Raw genomic sequence first — 17917 nt, forward strand, 5'->3', positions numbered from 1 at the left:
ATTCAAACTGAATTCAAGTCATTGCAATATTCATCATTAATACTTGCAACACGTCATTATGAACTCATGCATAGACTTTTGCATATCATGTCATCAACATACTTCTCCCCCTTTGTCATCAACAAAAAGGAGAAGTACAACTATTCTTTGTGTTTGTAATATAAGTTCAACTCATTGCATGAAAAACATAATATTAAGTTTTATCATCATGCAGTTTTGAAGCTAGAAAATTTAGCAAGTAATGCATCATGCTTAGGACATTCAAGCTATCAAGTTTTAGATATGCAAGTTTTACAGCATACACGATAGCACTTTTAGTAATGTTCAAGATAGTAAGTTCTACATCATGCAAGCTAGCAATATTGAAATGTTCAAGAAAGCAACTCTTGCTTCTTGAAATAATAAGCTCTTTCTTCTAGAAGTGTCATTTTTGTTTTCTTTGCAAAGTGTAAGCTAGCAAAATGTTTGAAAAAGTGATCAAGTTTTGCAATATACAAGCTAGCAAAAATACCAAACTAGCAAGAGATAATGTTTTACATGAGGCAAGCAAACAATTTGGCAAATGTTACATTTGCATCTTCTCTTTTGAGAAGTGCAATTTTTGCTTTCATCTTGAATTGTGCAAGCTAGTTAGTTTGCCTCTTTTCATGATGTCCACGCTAGAAATTCTTGTTCCCCCCTTTGTCATTGTCAAAAAGAAGGGAAGACCCTTATATCAATTTTCATATTATGACAAAGGTAAGTATCATTCTTATTTATGCATCATTATATATTCAAATTAAAACATACACAATTTCAATAACCATATTTTTCATGCACGATACCGAAAAATAAATCAATCATCATTAATAAGCATATCATACATGATACTCAAACATTAAAATTTTCAAGCATTTATCAACATGTTGATCATGATACTAAACATTCATCATTTAAAGCATTCATGATACACATCATATGCAATAAATACATCATGTACATCATTATCATAAGTATTGCATACATCATTTTAACTTTATGAATATTTCATCATTGCATGTATCATACCAAAACATTTCAAGTCATGCAAGCCATAAATACAAAGAAATCATGTCATGAAGGATAAAATCATTTGAATACCAAAAGACATGATTCATATAGTAAATATCTTCTTTAAATAAAATATCAAGAAAAATCATAGGAGTACAAAGAAGAGATCTTGTTTTAAAAGAAAAATCAAGTAATAACTCCAAGAACTCACAAGGAAAAATCATGATTCATTTAGAAAATCACCTCTCAAGAGAATATCAAGTAAAATCATAGAAGATAGATTAATGAGAAATTTTTATTTATAATAAAATCTCATGTATCGAATGTCGAGAAATCAAAATGATGATTTATATAAAAAAATATATCACAAGTTATATTCAAGAGAAAAATCATCATTCATTTTCAACTTATTCAATTTGTCACATAAATATTTCTTAGATATGCATGATACCAAAACATGTTTTTAAATCTTTAACATATAACATGCATAAATTGAAAGGAGAAGGGAAGAATTCAAACGTACAAATATTTCAACCATCTCATAAACAAATGTAAGACCAAGTCATTAATCCAAAATTCCATGAATCAAAATGATCATCAAAGGTAATCTCATGTTATTCCAAGAAATCAATATCATGATTTTGATAAAACTCATTTCAAATTTAAATCATCAAAATATCAACATTACTTTCAAGAGATTCAAAATGGTATACATAGATTTATCATAATAAACATCAAGATCAATAGGATAGAGAAAAATAATTTTTCAAGGTCTAGATCGGAGTAGAGTTTTTGCTTGTGTGTGCAGGATTAACTATGATAACGATGAAGACATAAAGCAAAACAAAGTGTCAGAGTCAAGCACGAAGGATTCATTGCGAGTTCAAGAGTTCGACGGAAGTCCGAAGGTTCATCGGGAATGCTACCGGAACTAGCCGAGAATGAGTAGGGAGCTTGCCGAAGGGTTTTTCGGAAGCTCGCCAGAAGGTTCGTTGGAAGTTCGCGGAGCTCGCCGAGAAAGATCGGAGCTTGCCGAAGAAGCTCGTTGGAACTCGCCAAGATCAAATCGTGAAGTCTAGGAGCTTGCCGGGAGTCCGCAGAATGGTTTCTGAGAGTTTATTGGAAGACCGTCGGAAGTTCGTCGGAAGCTTGCCGGAAGAAGTCTTGACTTACGGACTTTGTAATAGCTTAGAAAATGTCTTTAAATTCATAGTTAGCATGTTAATTAGGGTTAGAATTAGGTGTTAATCCTATAAACCAAGTAGGGGCCAATTGGGCCCGAGTTCGGACTGGTTTGGGCCAAGTTTGGAGCCCAACCAGTGAGCTGATTTGGCCTAGGCGGTGGCACTGCCCAGCACCCGAGAGCTGGGCGGTGACACCTCCTGGGCTGGGTGGTTGCACCGCCCAGCACCCGAGCACTGGGCGGTGGCACCGCCAGCATCGGGAACATAAGAGAATTCAAATTTTTGGAGCCCAAATTTGAATCCTCTTGAGGCCTATAAATACCCCTCAAGTCTCAGCTGAGAAGACAACTTTTTGAGCAGCAAGTGATTGAGAGAAAAGTCTTAGAAGAGTCTTTGCTAGTCTTGTTTTCAATTTGCTAGTGTTCACCTCCTTCTTTCTTGCTGAAAATCTGTAAGAGAGTGAACCACTTGTAAAAGTTGTAAGAGGGGTATTTACCCTTCCCTTTCAAGAGATTTGCTAGTGGAAGGTGGGAGCCTCATCGAAGAGGGGCCGCGCAAGTGGATGTAGGTCATTTGACCGAACCACTGTAAAATCGACGTAATCTCTGGTTTGCATTTACTTATTATCATTTATATTACTGCAAACCATTTGCACTTTAATGCTATACTGCTTTGTCTCCATCTTACTTATCTCTTCAAGTTAAAACGCAATCGAAACATTTTTAAACGAAAACGTTGCTTTTATCGTACGAAGTTTCCGAAAAGTGTTTAAATCGTGAAAAGTTTATCGCACTTCACCGCTGCACTAATTCACCCCCCCCCTCTTAGTGCCGCTCCGATCCTAACACATTTTCCAGTAGAACAAAACCTTCAGGTTGTTCCATATATACCTCCTCATCGATGTCTCCATTTAGAAATGTTGTTTTGACATCCATTTGATAAATATAAAGATAAAAAATTGATGTTAAAGCAAAATTAATTCTAATAGATGTTATCCTAGCCACAGGAGCATATGTGTCAAAATAATCTACTCCTTCCTTTTTGTTGAAATATTTTAGCAACTAACCTTTCTTTGAACGTTTGGAAAGTACTATTTGTACGATACTTCCTACAAAATACCCATCTACAACTAATAGGTTTAGAGGCAAAAGATAAATCGATAAGTTCCCAAGTATGGTTTGACATAATAGAATCCATCTTATCATTAATAGTATCTTTCTAAAAAGCAGCATCATGAGAGGCCATAGCTTCTTTAAAAGTTTTAGGATCATCTTTCACTCGTAAAACAAGAGGAATTGTTTTTAAGACTCTCTCATTCTTTCCTTCTACAGGGTAAAAAGAAATACTTTGAAAATCAATCTCATTCGATCTTAATGTTTTTACTTTTCATACACGAGTGCTTCTCCTTAATTCATAAGATTGCTCTCCAACCTCTTGTAAACTTAATTAATGTTCAATCAAAGAAATATTAGGTTGCTCACCAACCTTTTGAGATGTCTCCACTAGTGACTCTTCACTAGTTGGAGGATGAACATTATTACTTAAAGTCATTAAATGTTTAAAGAACTTCACATCTCGAGATTCTATTATGATATTAGACTTCAAATTAAGAAGCCTATATGCTTTACTATTTGAGGCATAGCTTATAAATACACATTTGATTCCTCTATGTCCCAATTTTATCTTTTGATGATCATTATTCTTACAATATACAAGACACCCCCACACTTTAAAATAACCAATGTTAGGTTGTCTTCCTTTCCATAACTCATATTGGAGAGATTTTATTCTTTTTAAAGGGAATACTATTTAAAATATTACATGCAGCCAATAAAACTTCTCTCCACAAATTATAAGATAATTTAGCATGCAACAACATAGCATTAATCATCTTTAGATAAGTTCTATTTTTTCTTTCTGCTAATCCATTTTGCTTAGGTTTTCTAGGTGCTGAACATTCATGAATTATGTCATGTTGTTCAAAAACAAGTTAAATTCATTAGAAAAATATTCTCCTCCTCTATTACTTCTTAAAGCTTTAATTTTCTTCCCTAATTGATTTTCAACTTCTGCTTTATATGCCTTAAAAGTATTATTTTTATGTTTCAATAAGTACATATATACGAATCTAGACATATCATCTATAAAAGTAATGAAATATCTATTACCTCCTCTCGTTAATATGTCATTTAATTCACATATATCATAATGTATTAAGTCTAATAAATTAGTATATCTTTCAACACTTTTGAAGCGTTTCTTCATCATCTTTGATTTAACATAAATTTCATATTTATTAAGATCGTCAAAATGATAATTTATTAAGCCACACTTAACCATTCTTGTAATGGTGCTAGTTCCAATATGTGCTAATCTATCATGCCATAATGAATAAGAATCAATAATATAAATAGAAGAAACATCTTTATTAAATTTAAAATTATTGTCAACAATAGATAATTTGATCATTCCCTTGGAATAGCATTTTCCAATAAAAGTTCCATTACGGGATAGAATTAATTTCTCTGATTCAAATATAGATTTAATTACATGTTTGCCAAGGAGATTCTCACTCAATAAATTTCTACTCATATCCGGTACATGAAGAACATTAATAAGAGTGACTTTCTTACCCGAAGTGAAAGTGAGTTCCATATTTCCCTTGCCATTCACCTTAGAACGAACACTTCATTTTCCATTTGAATCTCTTGCCCTTCTGTGACTTCTTTGTAAGTCTTGAAGAGTGCCTTATCATAGCAAACATGAATGGTAGTACAAGTGTCATACCACCAACCAGAAACTTTACCAAATATGGCATTTACTTCGCTCACCGTAGCGATTATATTATCATCTTCCTCAATGTAGTTGACTTCCGATTTTTTGCCCTTTTTAAATCTGTAATCCTTAGCAAAATGACCAGGTTTTCCATAAACAAAATAGCCTCCACTCTTTAGCTTCTTAAATTTTCTTTGATCCCTTTTGGGGCCAAAATGATTTTCCTTGTTTTGCTTGTCTTTGTTCGAATTCTTAGGCCGATTCACAATATTTGCTTTTATATTGCCAAAAGAGTTCTCACTCTTGTCTCTCATCCTTGATTTCTCCTCGATTTGAAGATGTTTTTGAATTTGCTCGAAAGTGATATTCTTGGAGTCATGCAAAATCTTCTTCCTATACCCTTTCCAAGATGAAGGCAACTTAGCTATTACAGCCCCTACTTGAAAAGGTTCAGGAAGTTTAATTTTTTCAGCCTTCAATTGATTAACAATGACCTACAACTAATGCACTTGTGCCAAGATTGGCTTGTCATCCACAAACTTATAATCAAAATATTTAGAAATTAAAAAAAAATTTGTACCTTCTTCTTTGGCATGATACTTGAATTCCAAAGTATTCCAAATTGCTTTTGAAGATGGTTCCACTGTATAAAGATCATAAAGGCAGATCGAAAGAGCATTGAGAATGTGTCCTCTACACATGACTTCATCGGTGTCATCATCGGTTGGATCAGGAATTGGTAAAGATTTGGATCAAGTACATAGAAGATCTTCAAAGCAGTCAATATGAACTTCATCTTGTCTTGCCAACGGGTAAAATTCATTTTATCAAAACGATCCAAATGAACAAAATCTTGATTCAATAATTTAATGGTATTTGTAGCCTCCATGGTCAATTTGTATAAACTCACAAAATATCATTTTTATATTGTTGGAAAAATACGACAAAGAAGATGATAAAAACACTATGGAAACAAATAATAAACACAAGATCAAGAATACTATAGGAAATATATTTAGGCTTGAAACGTGTATAAACACTTTCCTAAAAAATGATATTTGTACCATCTTCTCAATAAGATTGCTATGGGTTTGATGTAAATAATTGTAGTGAATATGACAAGTCTTTATAAAATTTGTATTGATCAAACAATAAAGAATCTTAAAGAGAAATTAGAGAATGCCTAATTCAATCACTTGGAGAGTAAAGAAGAAGAGTATAAAAGAGACATATACATTATTTACCCTCAAATACTTATTTATAGATATTTTTCTCAAAAAACATAATCTTTCAAAAATAACTATCAAAATAATTAAAATATATATATTTTCAAATAAATCTTTTGAAAAGAAATTTTTTTCTTTTTAATTTAAACAATTTAAAACAGACAGTTCGCTTGACATCTTGTATGTGCTAAAGAAGACGGGCATCGCCGATGATGATGGTGTGCTAAGTAGATCGAGCAGTGGACGATGTGTGCGACCCGTTCCAGTGCTGCAGCACGTCCTCCCACCGGCAAAACTTCTCGAAGCACAGATGCCGTCTGGGATCGGTCACGTTGCGGCGCCAGTGCTGGTCGGGGAAGTTGGCCTTCTCGGCCTTGTGCCGGTTGTACTCCAGCCCGGCCTTCGTCACCGTGGACAGCAGGCAGAAGCGCTGGAGGCCTTCCGGCATGCTGTCGTGCACGCGCCACCACGTCGCGTGGGCTTCGTCGCTGGCGAAACTCCGGTAGAGGACGGAGTTCCAGTTGCAGTCGAAGTCCCGGAAGCAGAGCCATGGCTTCAGCCCCAGGTAGTGCAGGACGTAGAGGCCGGGCGTCTCGGCCGCGAATAGCCTCGTCTTCCTCGCCTTCACGCTCTGGCTGTCGCCCTCCCAGAAGTGCTTCAGGAAGTTCATCTGCCTCGGGATGCGGTGCCACCACGTGAAGATCTCGTTGAGGTATCCCTGGTCGCCACCATTATAAGACGTGATCTCGTCGATGTGATCCATCAGCAGCTGGAAGGTGCAATTGGAGGGCTCGACCACCATCACGCCGGAGTTGAAGATGGTGGCGTTGTTCCCCGTCGCGGATATCTCCGGCATCTTGAACAGGAAGTCGATGTTCCTCAGGATGAGGAGGTCGGCGTCGATGAAGATGACCTTGTCGTAGTCGGTGAGCTGCCACAACCGGAACTTGCTGTAGTTCCACTCGTTGTACGCGTTCTTCTCCGCCTTGGGGTTTCGGATCCGTTGGATCGTTCTGACCTTCCATCCTGCGGCTTCGAGGCCGCCCAGGTGGTGGTCGCTTATGGATTCGTCGACCAGTATGACGAGGTCCCTCGTCGACCCCGCCAAGCGGATGCTCCGAGCCACGGCGATGGCGCCGCAGACGTAGACCTCTGCAGAGTGCAGTATCGTCGCATATGCTTCTCTCGTTCCACTCCCAGTCTGTGGCCGCACTGCAGGGAGAAACAAGCAGCTCCGTCAAGCTTCCTTCAATTTAGGCTGACGAAGATGATCGAGTAGCTGACCTCGTGCTTTCAGTGGAACAGCGAGTTCGCATGACCCGATCGGAAGCCGGAGCTTCTCCCTCAACGTCGCTACGCTGGGCTTGTACAGCCAAGCGGTTCCTTCTCTTCTGACGAGGTCTCTGAAGATGAACAGGTTGGGGATCGGGAAGCACTCGGTGACGAAGAGGACATGGACCGGGGAGCGTCCTGCTGCGGCGAGTTTGGCTGCAGAGAGCTGCAAATGCAATCTGGCAACGTCTCTCGACCAGCTGCCTGACCTACGGCAGGGCAGCTTAACAGCGACGACGTCGAGTTCTAATCCATTCTTCACTCGGGGCTCAGGAAGCGATGGACAGGCAGGCACTTCGTTGTCTTCTTCCTCATCGATCCACTCCGGGTACAGAACATTCCAAGTGATGCTCGCGTCGGCGTACTCAAGGTGGACGCCGGAAAACTCAGCATTTGGCACCGCGCGCCGCCAGACGCCGACCTCGGTGAAGTTGAAGTTGAGCAAGCCGATCTTGAGACTATGCTCTGTGCCATCAACACTTGGCAGAGCGCTCGATACTTGTTGCCAATCGACACCCGTATCTGATACGTATCGAGGATCTGACGATGTGTTCTGCCAAATCGACCCAACGTCCACAAATCTAGACCTGGAATCGGACTGCTGGCGATGCTCATTGCGCTCTGTTGGCGAGTAGAGGAGGGTTAACACCGTGCAACATGTAATGACAAAGAGGGCCAGTTTCAGGGAGTGAAACTTGCAGCTGGAGAACACGATTCTGTACTTGTCTCCGAGTTTGTGATGCTTCAACTTCATCTTTCTTTTGCTTGTGTCGTCGCTGCACCAGAAAACAAATCCAAATGGAAGCATCAAGATGAAGAAGGCCATGGCACAAAAGATACAAGAACAAAAACAATTTGTCATCCCGTAACTAAACAAAGGCAGCATGTGTAGATAAGTATCTGATGTACCCTCTAAATTGGAAGTATGCTAACTTCCATTTCCACCATGACCATCGAAGTTACCAAACAAAAAAGAACGATTAGGCTTACAGCTGAAGCTTAAATGAACAGAGAAGAAGACCTATATTTCGCAGTGCCTCATTTGAAGGAATCTTCCTTTCCATAGTGCATGTCCCTCTCATCCTGTCATTCTTGTCCAGCTAAATTAAATGGGTGGGTGGGAGAGGCCAAGTGAAGAATTAAATGGGAGGATCGATAAGAATGAAAGATGATGAGCGTTGATGACACAGTGAAATTACTGATTTACGATACGAAAGACCATGATTCGATGCGTTCATTCCGTGAAGGTTTTCGAGTGAGAATTCTCAAGGTTTGGGGATTCTGGAGGAGAAAGAAAGACTACAGCCATACTTGAACCTCAGTTCAGGCAAAATTAGTCAGTCAATGTTTCAGACCAGACTTCGTTGCTATTCCCAAGTCTTCTTTCGGATTTGCTCATTCATTTTCCGTGTTTTCTGGGTAGAATTTCTTGGTCAATCTTGAGCGCCCATGGTTACGATCAAAAGACTTCTTCAAAGCAAAGCATAGGAGCTCATTCTCCTCGTAGCAAATCCTTCTTCTCGTGTATTGAAGAACACGTACAGAGAAGTTTCGGATGAAATAGAAACCATAAGCGCTTCTAAGATGAGCACAACATATGAAGATACAAATCAGGTAAAACGAATAGAGCAACAAGACCAAGAACTCAGTACTAACCAAGGAAACAGACGGAACCATCAGGCACGAGAGAGAACAGTATCAGAGGAACAATTTATAATGGCTTCTGCACCGAACCAATAAAACCAGGAACAAGTAGCCAGGAAAAGAAGACAAGGTTGTGGCCAGTGCATACCGTGCTTCGTGGAGGCTGGGGGATGTAATGGTTAGCCCTTTCATATCGATCGGTGGGACGCAGAGGAAGGTTTCATCTGCTCTCCCATCAACATAAAGAAGAAGAAGAAGAAGAAGAAGAAGAAATCATTCTTATGATGACCACTGACCACTGTTGGCGCAACCACAAATAGGTGCAATCTGATGGTCTTCAGACTGCACTGCAGCATGGAAGGAAGACAAAACCACAATTAGAGAGAGGGAGAGAGTAAAGAAAGATGTGGTTGGCAACTGCAAGAAGGAACTGTTCCACTGGCAATCGATTATGGTGGTAGACCAAATTAAAAGAATATAAATGGGAAAGAGAGGCAGGTTGACAACTCATTTCATGGGAAGAAATAGTCCAACAAGTACATTAATGCCAACAGATATCTGTTGGAAATCAATAAATTATAAGCTATCAACCTTCTGGTGGTAACAAAGCACATTAAACAGTGATAGCAAATTTGCAGTAGAAACAAATTAAGTCTGAAAAAGAAGACATTGTCAGTTGGTCAATCTTATCGTAATCTTCGTGCCGTCTCTGAAGACTTATACCGAAAATTCGCATAAATAATCATTCTTATACCGAAAAATAGTAATAATAGATAACTTTGAATGATATGATCATTCTTTTTAAGAAAAAAAATATATATCTTTTTGTATTTAGCTCAATATAAATAAAGAATTGGGAAACAGACCTACATGTTCTTCTTTTTCCTGATTAGACAGACCACTGAATCCGAAGCCAGTTTCTCAAGATTCTTGTTGGGGAATAAATTAGTGAGAACTCCAAAGCTTAATAATTTGGAGCACATGGGAAAGGATGATAAATAATAATGGGAAGAGAATCTAAAAGATGTTCACATCTTGAAAAGAATAAGAGTGTCGGAGATAGGAAGAATTGGTAGCATTTCATGCTAATTTCAATCAATTGTGTAAGACTCGTCCGCGAACAATCCAATAGCTCTCTATTATTGTTTTTCATGTAGCCTACACAAGAATGGTTTGACTTGACAAAACTTGGAGAACTTTGTTGCTCATAAATGTGATAAAAATATATCCATCCAACCAATCATACCTCTCTCTCACTCTCATATAACATTTATACCACAATGACTTCATATTCTATAAACATCCTAAGGGTTAAGGAGGTACCACAATCGAATCGATTGATCAAAAGTTTTAGTCTCATCAAGCCAATTAACTCTCAACATGAGATGCAATTAACACGACTCAGAACATGTAGCAGCGCGTCTGTATATACATATTATATGATCAATTAAATTAATTGGCATCATCAAATTTTATTAGATATGATACGATGATTATGACATATATATATATATATAGATGATTGTCTCATCATATTCAATCTCATTCGATCAATGTGTACATGATGTCAACCAAGAGATCGAATGTCGACTCAGGGAGTTTACCATATCATTTAAATGAGAAGTTCGCTCAATCCATACTAACCCTATGCCTTTCGTGTTAATCATTACATGATCGCAATTATTTTTGAAACCATTCTCAAATGTAATAGTATCATATAATATTATAAAAGGCTCCTCGATACACTTTCAAACATATAAAGTATTACAGTACCATTTGATTGAGTCCTTAAAAAAAATATGACTTAATTTTTTTTTTATCTGATATCATATCTATTTGAAGTTAGACACGAAAGATTATCTAGATTAGATCCGAATCAACATCCATATCGAATAATCAAAATATGATTTAATAAGATGAAATGTAAAATCTTGAATCATAGATCTAATAATATCATATTAATGTTTTAAATGGAAAGTTAACGCAGTCGGTACTTACGCCCCATGCCTTTCATATTAACATTTATTGTTGAAACCATTCTCGAGATCTAATCATGAAATCAAATATAATAATAAAGCATCATAGTTCCATTGCATATGTATAAATTCTCAAGCATTAAAGAGATTATCTGTCTACCAGTACAGTTTTCGGCTCAAACTTTCTCTTGTTTGATCCCATCGCTAACTACATGTCAAAAAATCAAAATTTGATTTAACAAGATGAAACTTAAAATCTTCGATCATTGATCTAACAGTATCATATTAGTGTTTTAATTCATTTGTTCAAGAGCATCGACAAATAATTAATCCCTGTGTTTCTTCCCTCCCCGCGGACACGTCGTCTTGGAGGCTTCTTCTCTTTTGTGTGACACGCTGTTGTGCGCATTGAATGCATGGAGTGAGTAGTATTCGGAAGGCAATGCCTCGCTACATGCTAATCTGCTGCCTTAGTCTCCGTCCCGAGTACAAGTCATCGACTCGAGGGGCTGAATTTTTCGCTAGCATAGGCACAGATTCTTTCTGTGCTTCATGGATATCCTTTCTTATTTTTCCATTTACACACTCCTCCCTATTCTTCCATACATCCATCAATTTCTAGAACTATGTAGCAATATGGGGGTGGTACTTCTAGGTCAGGAAACCTTTGGACTTTGCTTTTGACTTCCTTGATAAGCTTCCTTCATTGAGTCTCTTTTCTTTTGTTGGGTTTGTTTTCGAGTAGAGAGGCCAAAAGTCATGGGCTGACCCTCGAGGAGCCGCCCGACAAGATAAGCTGGCACGTAGTATAGAGCGTACCTTCACTACTTAGCAGCTAAGTAGCACTTTTGAGCTGTGCCTCGGGGAGTCGCTCAAAATTTAAATAATTATACCTGAAGGAATATAAAAAAGAAAGTGATAAGAACACGATGAGGCCCAATGAGTACCCGATTCTATCTACCTCTTCTATATAAGTCTCTTAGTAATTCTCTTGCAGAACAGGCAGTCCAACACTGAAGTTTTACTTGAGCAAAAATCCCCTAGATCCTTGTAAGAATATTTTACTTTCTCTAGTTCCTTGTGCAAATCAGTTCTTTGTTATCCTTTTGCAAATAAGTGTTCTGGTTCTTTTCAATTAGTTTCATTGCCAGCCATTCATATAGTCCATCTGGTACCCAGAAAGCCGTCCATTCTATGTAGTCCGGGTGCATTGCTACCTGATGGAATCCGGATTTTAGGTCAAACTTGGAGTATATCTTGCTGTTGCTGACCTTTCTTAGTATGGTGTTTATCCCTGGTAGGCTGTATTGGTCTTTTTCAGTGAGGTCATTTAGTCTTCTGTAGTTAAAGACCATTCTTTCCTTTCCCCTTCTTTCCTGGCCAATGACTGGGTCTATTGTTGTGCTAGAGTTGACTATGATTGCTGTTGTCCTGTGCCTGCTTTTGCTTGGTCTGATCACGCCAATGTCCAGAAATAAGTCGATCAAAAGACGTAAGGTGTTAAAAGGGCATGGAGACCCGTAGAAACACCGACAAGGTGAGACGACTAAAATCTAAAAAGGATAAGGAAAACCAGGTTATGAAAGTCTAAAAGTATATGTCTGAAAAATGGGAAGAAGCTATACAACAATGGTACACTAGTTCTCATACTTCAAAGCTTGACTACCTTGACCTTGCGGAAACCCATAGTCCCACCAGAAAAGAGCTAGCCCATAATCTTACGGTTATTTACGACAGAACCTACCTGTCTAGTAGAGTCAATTTAAAAAACTTTAAGACCATTATTGAGAAAAATCAGAGTCTAGAAAGGGAAATCAGAGGACTCAAGCACTCCATAAAATCTCTCACTGTCTTACTCTCGGAAAATAGACCCCTCACGAAACAAGAAGTGCGAGATTTGGTTGCAGAAATTTTCAAGCAACCAAAACTTGTGGAAGAAGAGGCTCTCAGACTAACTCAGCAAGCTAAGACAGGACCACCCCAGAGCATCCCAGAAGATTTGATAGCAAAGCTCTCCAATTTAAGCCTAGGTCCCTCAGAAAGACTTAAAGAGACAAAAGGAAAAATTTTGGTGTTCAAAGATCCTATACAAATCCTGAAACAAGTCCAGAAAGTAGCGGACAAGTTGGGCTCCGGAGAAAGGTAGTAAGTTGTGTCATTGCCGTGGCCGCCGGTGACGAAAGAGCCATGGATTCATTCCCTTATCATGGTCGAGACAGGTCCCCCATCATAAAACTTAGACCTGGTTCGATTTGGATCGAAACCTAATTGGGTCAATGGTTCTCGAGTTTCGAATCGAACTGAAATCAGAACCATAACTAAAACCCATGATTCTAAACCGATTAAACAAAAATAAATATATAATAGGCTGCATGCTAAAATGATATGGAAAGTGTGTTTCGTGACTCGGCCGTGATAGCATCGAGGGCTTGGCCCTATCAATACTTGACCAACTAATGACATAGTGTTCTTCACTTAGGCAAGGAGAAAAAAGAAGAAGGATGAAATAAAAATAAATGGAAGTAAATGACATGGGGATGTAATGTGGAAAGGACATATTTCGTATATGAAGGAAAGAAAGTTCTTTGATGTTCTGGTTAAAATAAAGTCAATATTTTTTTGATAAGTTAACCTCCATTGATCTAAATGTTGATTCCCGGCACCCTAATTCCAAAATCCTAAATTCTTTTTTAGTAATATGATATTCATATATGTGATAAAATATTTGTATATTTCTATCGATTAATCATGTCATATAGTTTGAGTCGAACATTTAATTGTTTCGATTTGAATATTTTGTAAGATATCTCATACATAATAATATATATATATATATATATATATATATATATATATATATATATATATAATCAGATATATTTCTTCGTTCCATAAAAATCTGACAAATTTATCAAAAGTTGAAGTTTTAAATTTCACCCGACCCGATACATTTTTTATGACATCTCATCGGATAATTTTGTGGAAAAAAAAAATCATAGACATGAATAAAAAAAGAGTGGTATTGTGCTCTTTGAATGGCTATAAGGAAACAATCAGTATCAATTTTGTAGGTATTGTTGAACCATAACCTCGACAATGCTGCAAACATCTTTTAGGATGGATGAGGAGTGTGAATCGAATGGGGTCATAGTGATGTTGAAGTAAACCAAATGACATTTAATGGAGCAAATCCATTCCCCTTGTCTCATAGACCTTAGTTATGTCATTTGCTTGACTTGAAGACTTCTTCACCTAATGAATCAAATAGGGAGGTGAGGAAGTATGAGTCTGTCTTTAGGACCATTAGAGCACCAATGTGTGTGATCGAGGCATTGATACTAAATTTCTAGGTCTCTCTATCCATATATGTGGACCAATGTGACCAGTGATCATTAACCAATGATGCATGCCTAATAATTAATATTTCATCTACCTTGTGCTTGTTGAAACGTCGATATCAGTTTGTGTGTTTTGGAGCATATCTTAGCTACCATTAGGTAGGGTTACATGGGCCTAAATCTATCGAAACATGAAGATACTTGTAAATTGGATAGGTTGGATTTATGGTCCTAAAAAGATTTACTGAATTTATGGAATTGTTTCCAAGAATCAAAACAATGTCATTCAATTCTGTAGCTTTCTGATGGAGATGCACAGGGCCATCAGAATACAGCATTCTTAGGCTGTAAAGCTACTGCTATCCTCCATTCAGTGAATGCTTTTGTGAATAGTGTAGTTGTGCTTCTGTAGCTTTCTGATGCAGATGCTAAAACGGAGAGTTGCCTTTGCATCGTGGATTACCGCTCGTTCTTAGAAGTTTGGCTTTTCATTGTCTTCTACGTTGTGCATCGACATTGGACCAGATTCTAATGGAAGCCAACATATGCATGTTTTACATGATGTTCAGGTTATTCGAATGAAATGCCTGTCTTTGTAAACCCTTTGCATGCAACCTTAATCTCCTCATCAGGACTTCGTTAACACATAATTTGTCACTAATTCAAATATAAACTTGAAGAATCATTTTTTACCATCTCGATTAATTTGGATTACTAACGCTGCCATGCGACTATAAGATTTTTTTTAATGCTTCTAATATATTTAAAAATAAGAAATTAAATTATTTGTTTGCTAGTGAGATAATGTACGCTAAGTGCTTTTTCATAGTGTAATAACGTCCAATAAGTTTGTCGATCGCTATCACTTTCTCACAAGAGTTGCGGGTAAGACGTATAGAGGTAGGGTCGACAGGGTCTGTGAAAGCCGCGATGGTCCTCGCATGAGGGCTGCGAACAGCAAAACCAAAAAGGGAAAGTTATTGCTATGGTTTAGAGTCCAAGGAGGGTTTAAGACTAGTGAATTTGTTTCGAGTAGGAGATGGTGACGATGTAAGGTAGAGATAGTAATGAGTTTTATAAAAGTAGAGATAAATAAAAGTAGGGATAAAATAATCTTTTCATAGGTCAAGAGTATTAAAATTTTTTAAAATTAAATGATTTTTTCGATGAGTCACCATATATATATATATATATATATATATATATGATGACGATGATGATGATGATGATTATTATTATTATTAAAAATAAATTCGCTTGAAAAGTTTTAGTATTTAATAAGGATGCATTTATTAGGTTTGAATTAAAGAGTAAATACAACTATTCAAGTATCTGTATTTTTATTTTTTTGAAACTGTATTTGAAATAGATATTAACGTATAATATTATTTAATAATTGAAAATAGAATCGATTGAGGGTCCGATTCAATGGTTTTCCGGTCCGGTTTAATTGCTGTGCATACGACAACAGAGCCTCGACGTCTCTCCGCCATTCCCTCCCTTCCCCTCTATCGGAACCTATACAGCCGGGCGTGTCCCCTCGCCACCCATGCTTTGCGTGCAACCCTTTTGAATCTTTCAAGCCTCTCGAGAGGAGGAGGAGGAGGAGGAGGAGGAAGAAGAAGAAGAAGAAGAAGAAGAAGAAGAACAAGAAGAAGAATAAGATCCAACTCTCTCAGGAGAAGAGCAAGAGGAGGGACGTCAGATGGGGGCAGATCCACCGTCGCAGACGACGGCATCTCGAGGAAGGGCCGCCGACGTGTGCATATGGTTCGTGTCGATCCTCTTCTTCCTCCTCCTCCTCGCCGGCGGAGCCATGCTGGTCCTCTACATGGTCCTTCCTGAGACGAGCACCACCATGTGGTTCCCGGCCGCCGGCATGATCCTGGTCGGCATCCCCTGGGCCTTCTGGATCATGACTTGCTTCTACAGGTTCATGTCGTGGAGGGCGCCTCACGACGACGCATCCCCGGCCGCCGCCTCGGCCCCTCCCACCACCAACAAGTAGGAGCTACGTCGCTGGCATCATCTCATGGGAGCCAAGTGCGCCGTCCGCTGTCTCCGTAACTCCATGCTCTCATGCAGTAATATGGTGTCAGAGCTGCCTGTCATTGCTGTTGCTAAACCTAATGAATGGAGGGGGCTTCTGATATAGTGTTGTGATAGCATCAATACTTCCATCTTTCTACCATCTCATATGCAGCAACCATTGAAATGAACAAACCATCTAATTCATCCTAATTAGGTCATAAAAAATTCCTCTACTTTCATTTTTTATATCTCTCCTCTCAACATATTCATGCCGTTTTAAATATTTCTCTTATTTATCTCTTATAACATTCTCATATTACTTATAATTTCTTTTAATTTAATGCATTATTGGGTTTATAATTATCTTCTTTTTTTTTAGTCCAAGGGACATACTTTTCTACCTTAACTTTCCTATTGTTATTTTAGTTGGATGTTTTTTGGTCCATATATCTTAATTACATATTTGATTCTTCCTCTACCATTCCTTCAATTTTAAATCAAATTCCATTTTGATTAAGATAATGCGTCTTATATCTAACTTAGATTGGTGTCTACTAAATTAGTATTCTTAAAACAAAGATGATCACTAGCATCATGTTTAAAAGTGGGTATTTATAGATTTAAATATCACATAAACGACTCAAAGTGGTAAAGAAAATGGTTCATCCTCACTCACCTCCATCAGTCTTCAGGTTAAAGTAGTACGAAATTTTTATTTTTCTTTTCTCCGTAATGAATCAATCGATACTAATTTGATCATAAATTTTTTTTTAGATGCACTCTCTAATATAGTTTTTGTAAAGACTAACTATGATAAGATACGCAAATATCTTAATTTTGAGATAAATTCTTTATCGACCGAGCTACGACTTTCGAGCTATATCTACTCGCGATAGTCTCCTCCTGACTATCTTATAGAAGCTAGAATGCTAAAAAATGATTGGGCAATCACTAATACCATCCAAGATATTCATGGAGTACTGTAGCAATTGAATTTATAAGATAACTCATATTTTTCGTGACACTTGATCGTTGCATAGAGTGGATTGAATCTATAACCTAAAAATTAAAGTTTTTGGGTTAAATTATTATTGGATTTGATACATATTAACTGATCAAGTTTGATTCAAACTCATAGATATTTGATTTTTTAACATGGTATCAAAGTTAAGCAGATAAAATTTTTATACACATGCAACTCATTCTTTCATAGGTTAACTTTGTTCCTTTCCAATCTTCATCTTATACATTAATATTCTTTAACATATCTCTTTATTCATGTATGGCTCAATCGTCTCCTCCTTTTTCGTAAGATATATCAAGTTTGGACTTTATTTTTAGACCTAGCCGTGATCAGCATTTAGCTTTCTTTCTTAATCTTT

At 37.6% G+C, this 17917-nt stretch overlaps 1 protein-coding gene across 3 annotated transcripts; it reads right to left on the reverse strand.

Moving 5' to 3' along the window:
• Positions 1–6289: 6289 nt before the first annotated feature.
• LOC103981803 (UDP-glucuronate:xylan alpha-glucuronosyltransferase 1) lies at positions 6290–9651 on the reverse strand. 3 transcript variants are annotated; one of them, XM_018824287.2, is made up of 3 exons: positions 9339–9651; positions 7499–8322; positions 6290–7426 (listed from the first exon to the last, which is right to left on the reverse strand). In XM_018824287.2, the coding sequence occupies exons 1-3, from the start codon at positions 9380–9382 to the stop codon at positions 6438–6440; spliced, it is 1857 nt and encodes a 618-aa protein (XP_018679832.2). In that variant the 5' UTR covers positions 9383–9651; the 3' UTR covers positions 6290–6437. The 3 variants fall into 3 exon arrangements, with proteins under 3 accessions (XP_018679832.2, XP_018679834.2, XP_065005742.1); XM_018824289.2 differs by lacking the exon at positions 9339–9651 and adding an exon at positions 8456–9331; XM_065149670.1 differs by lacking the exon at positions 9339–9651 and having other exon boundaries at positions 7499–8442.
• Between the last annotated feature and the right edge of the window lie 8266 nt (positions 9652–17917).

The sequence above is a fragment of the Musa acuminata genome, chromosome BXJ3-4, assembly GCF_036884655.1.
Source record: "Musa acuminata AAA Group cultivar baxijiao chromosome BXJ3-4, Cavendish_Baxijiao_AAA, whole genome shotgun sequence".
NCBI lineage: Eukaryota > Viridiplantae > Streptophyta > Magnoliopsida > Zingiberales > Musaceae > Musa > Musa acuminata.

Bases quoted from the DNA above. Each gene is read 5' to 3' on its own strand.
- LOC103981803 (XM_065149670.1), bottom strand. From the start codon at position 8,432: ATGCTGCCTTTGTTTAGTTACGGGATGACAAATTGTTTTTGTTCTTGT. The intron at 7,427-7,498 runs GTCAGCTACTCG...TTCTCCCTGCAG, and splicing joins TGTTCCACTGAAAGCACGAG to TGCGGCCACAGACTGGGAGT.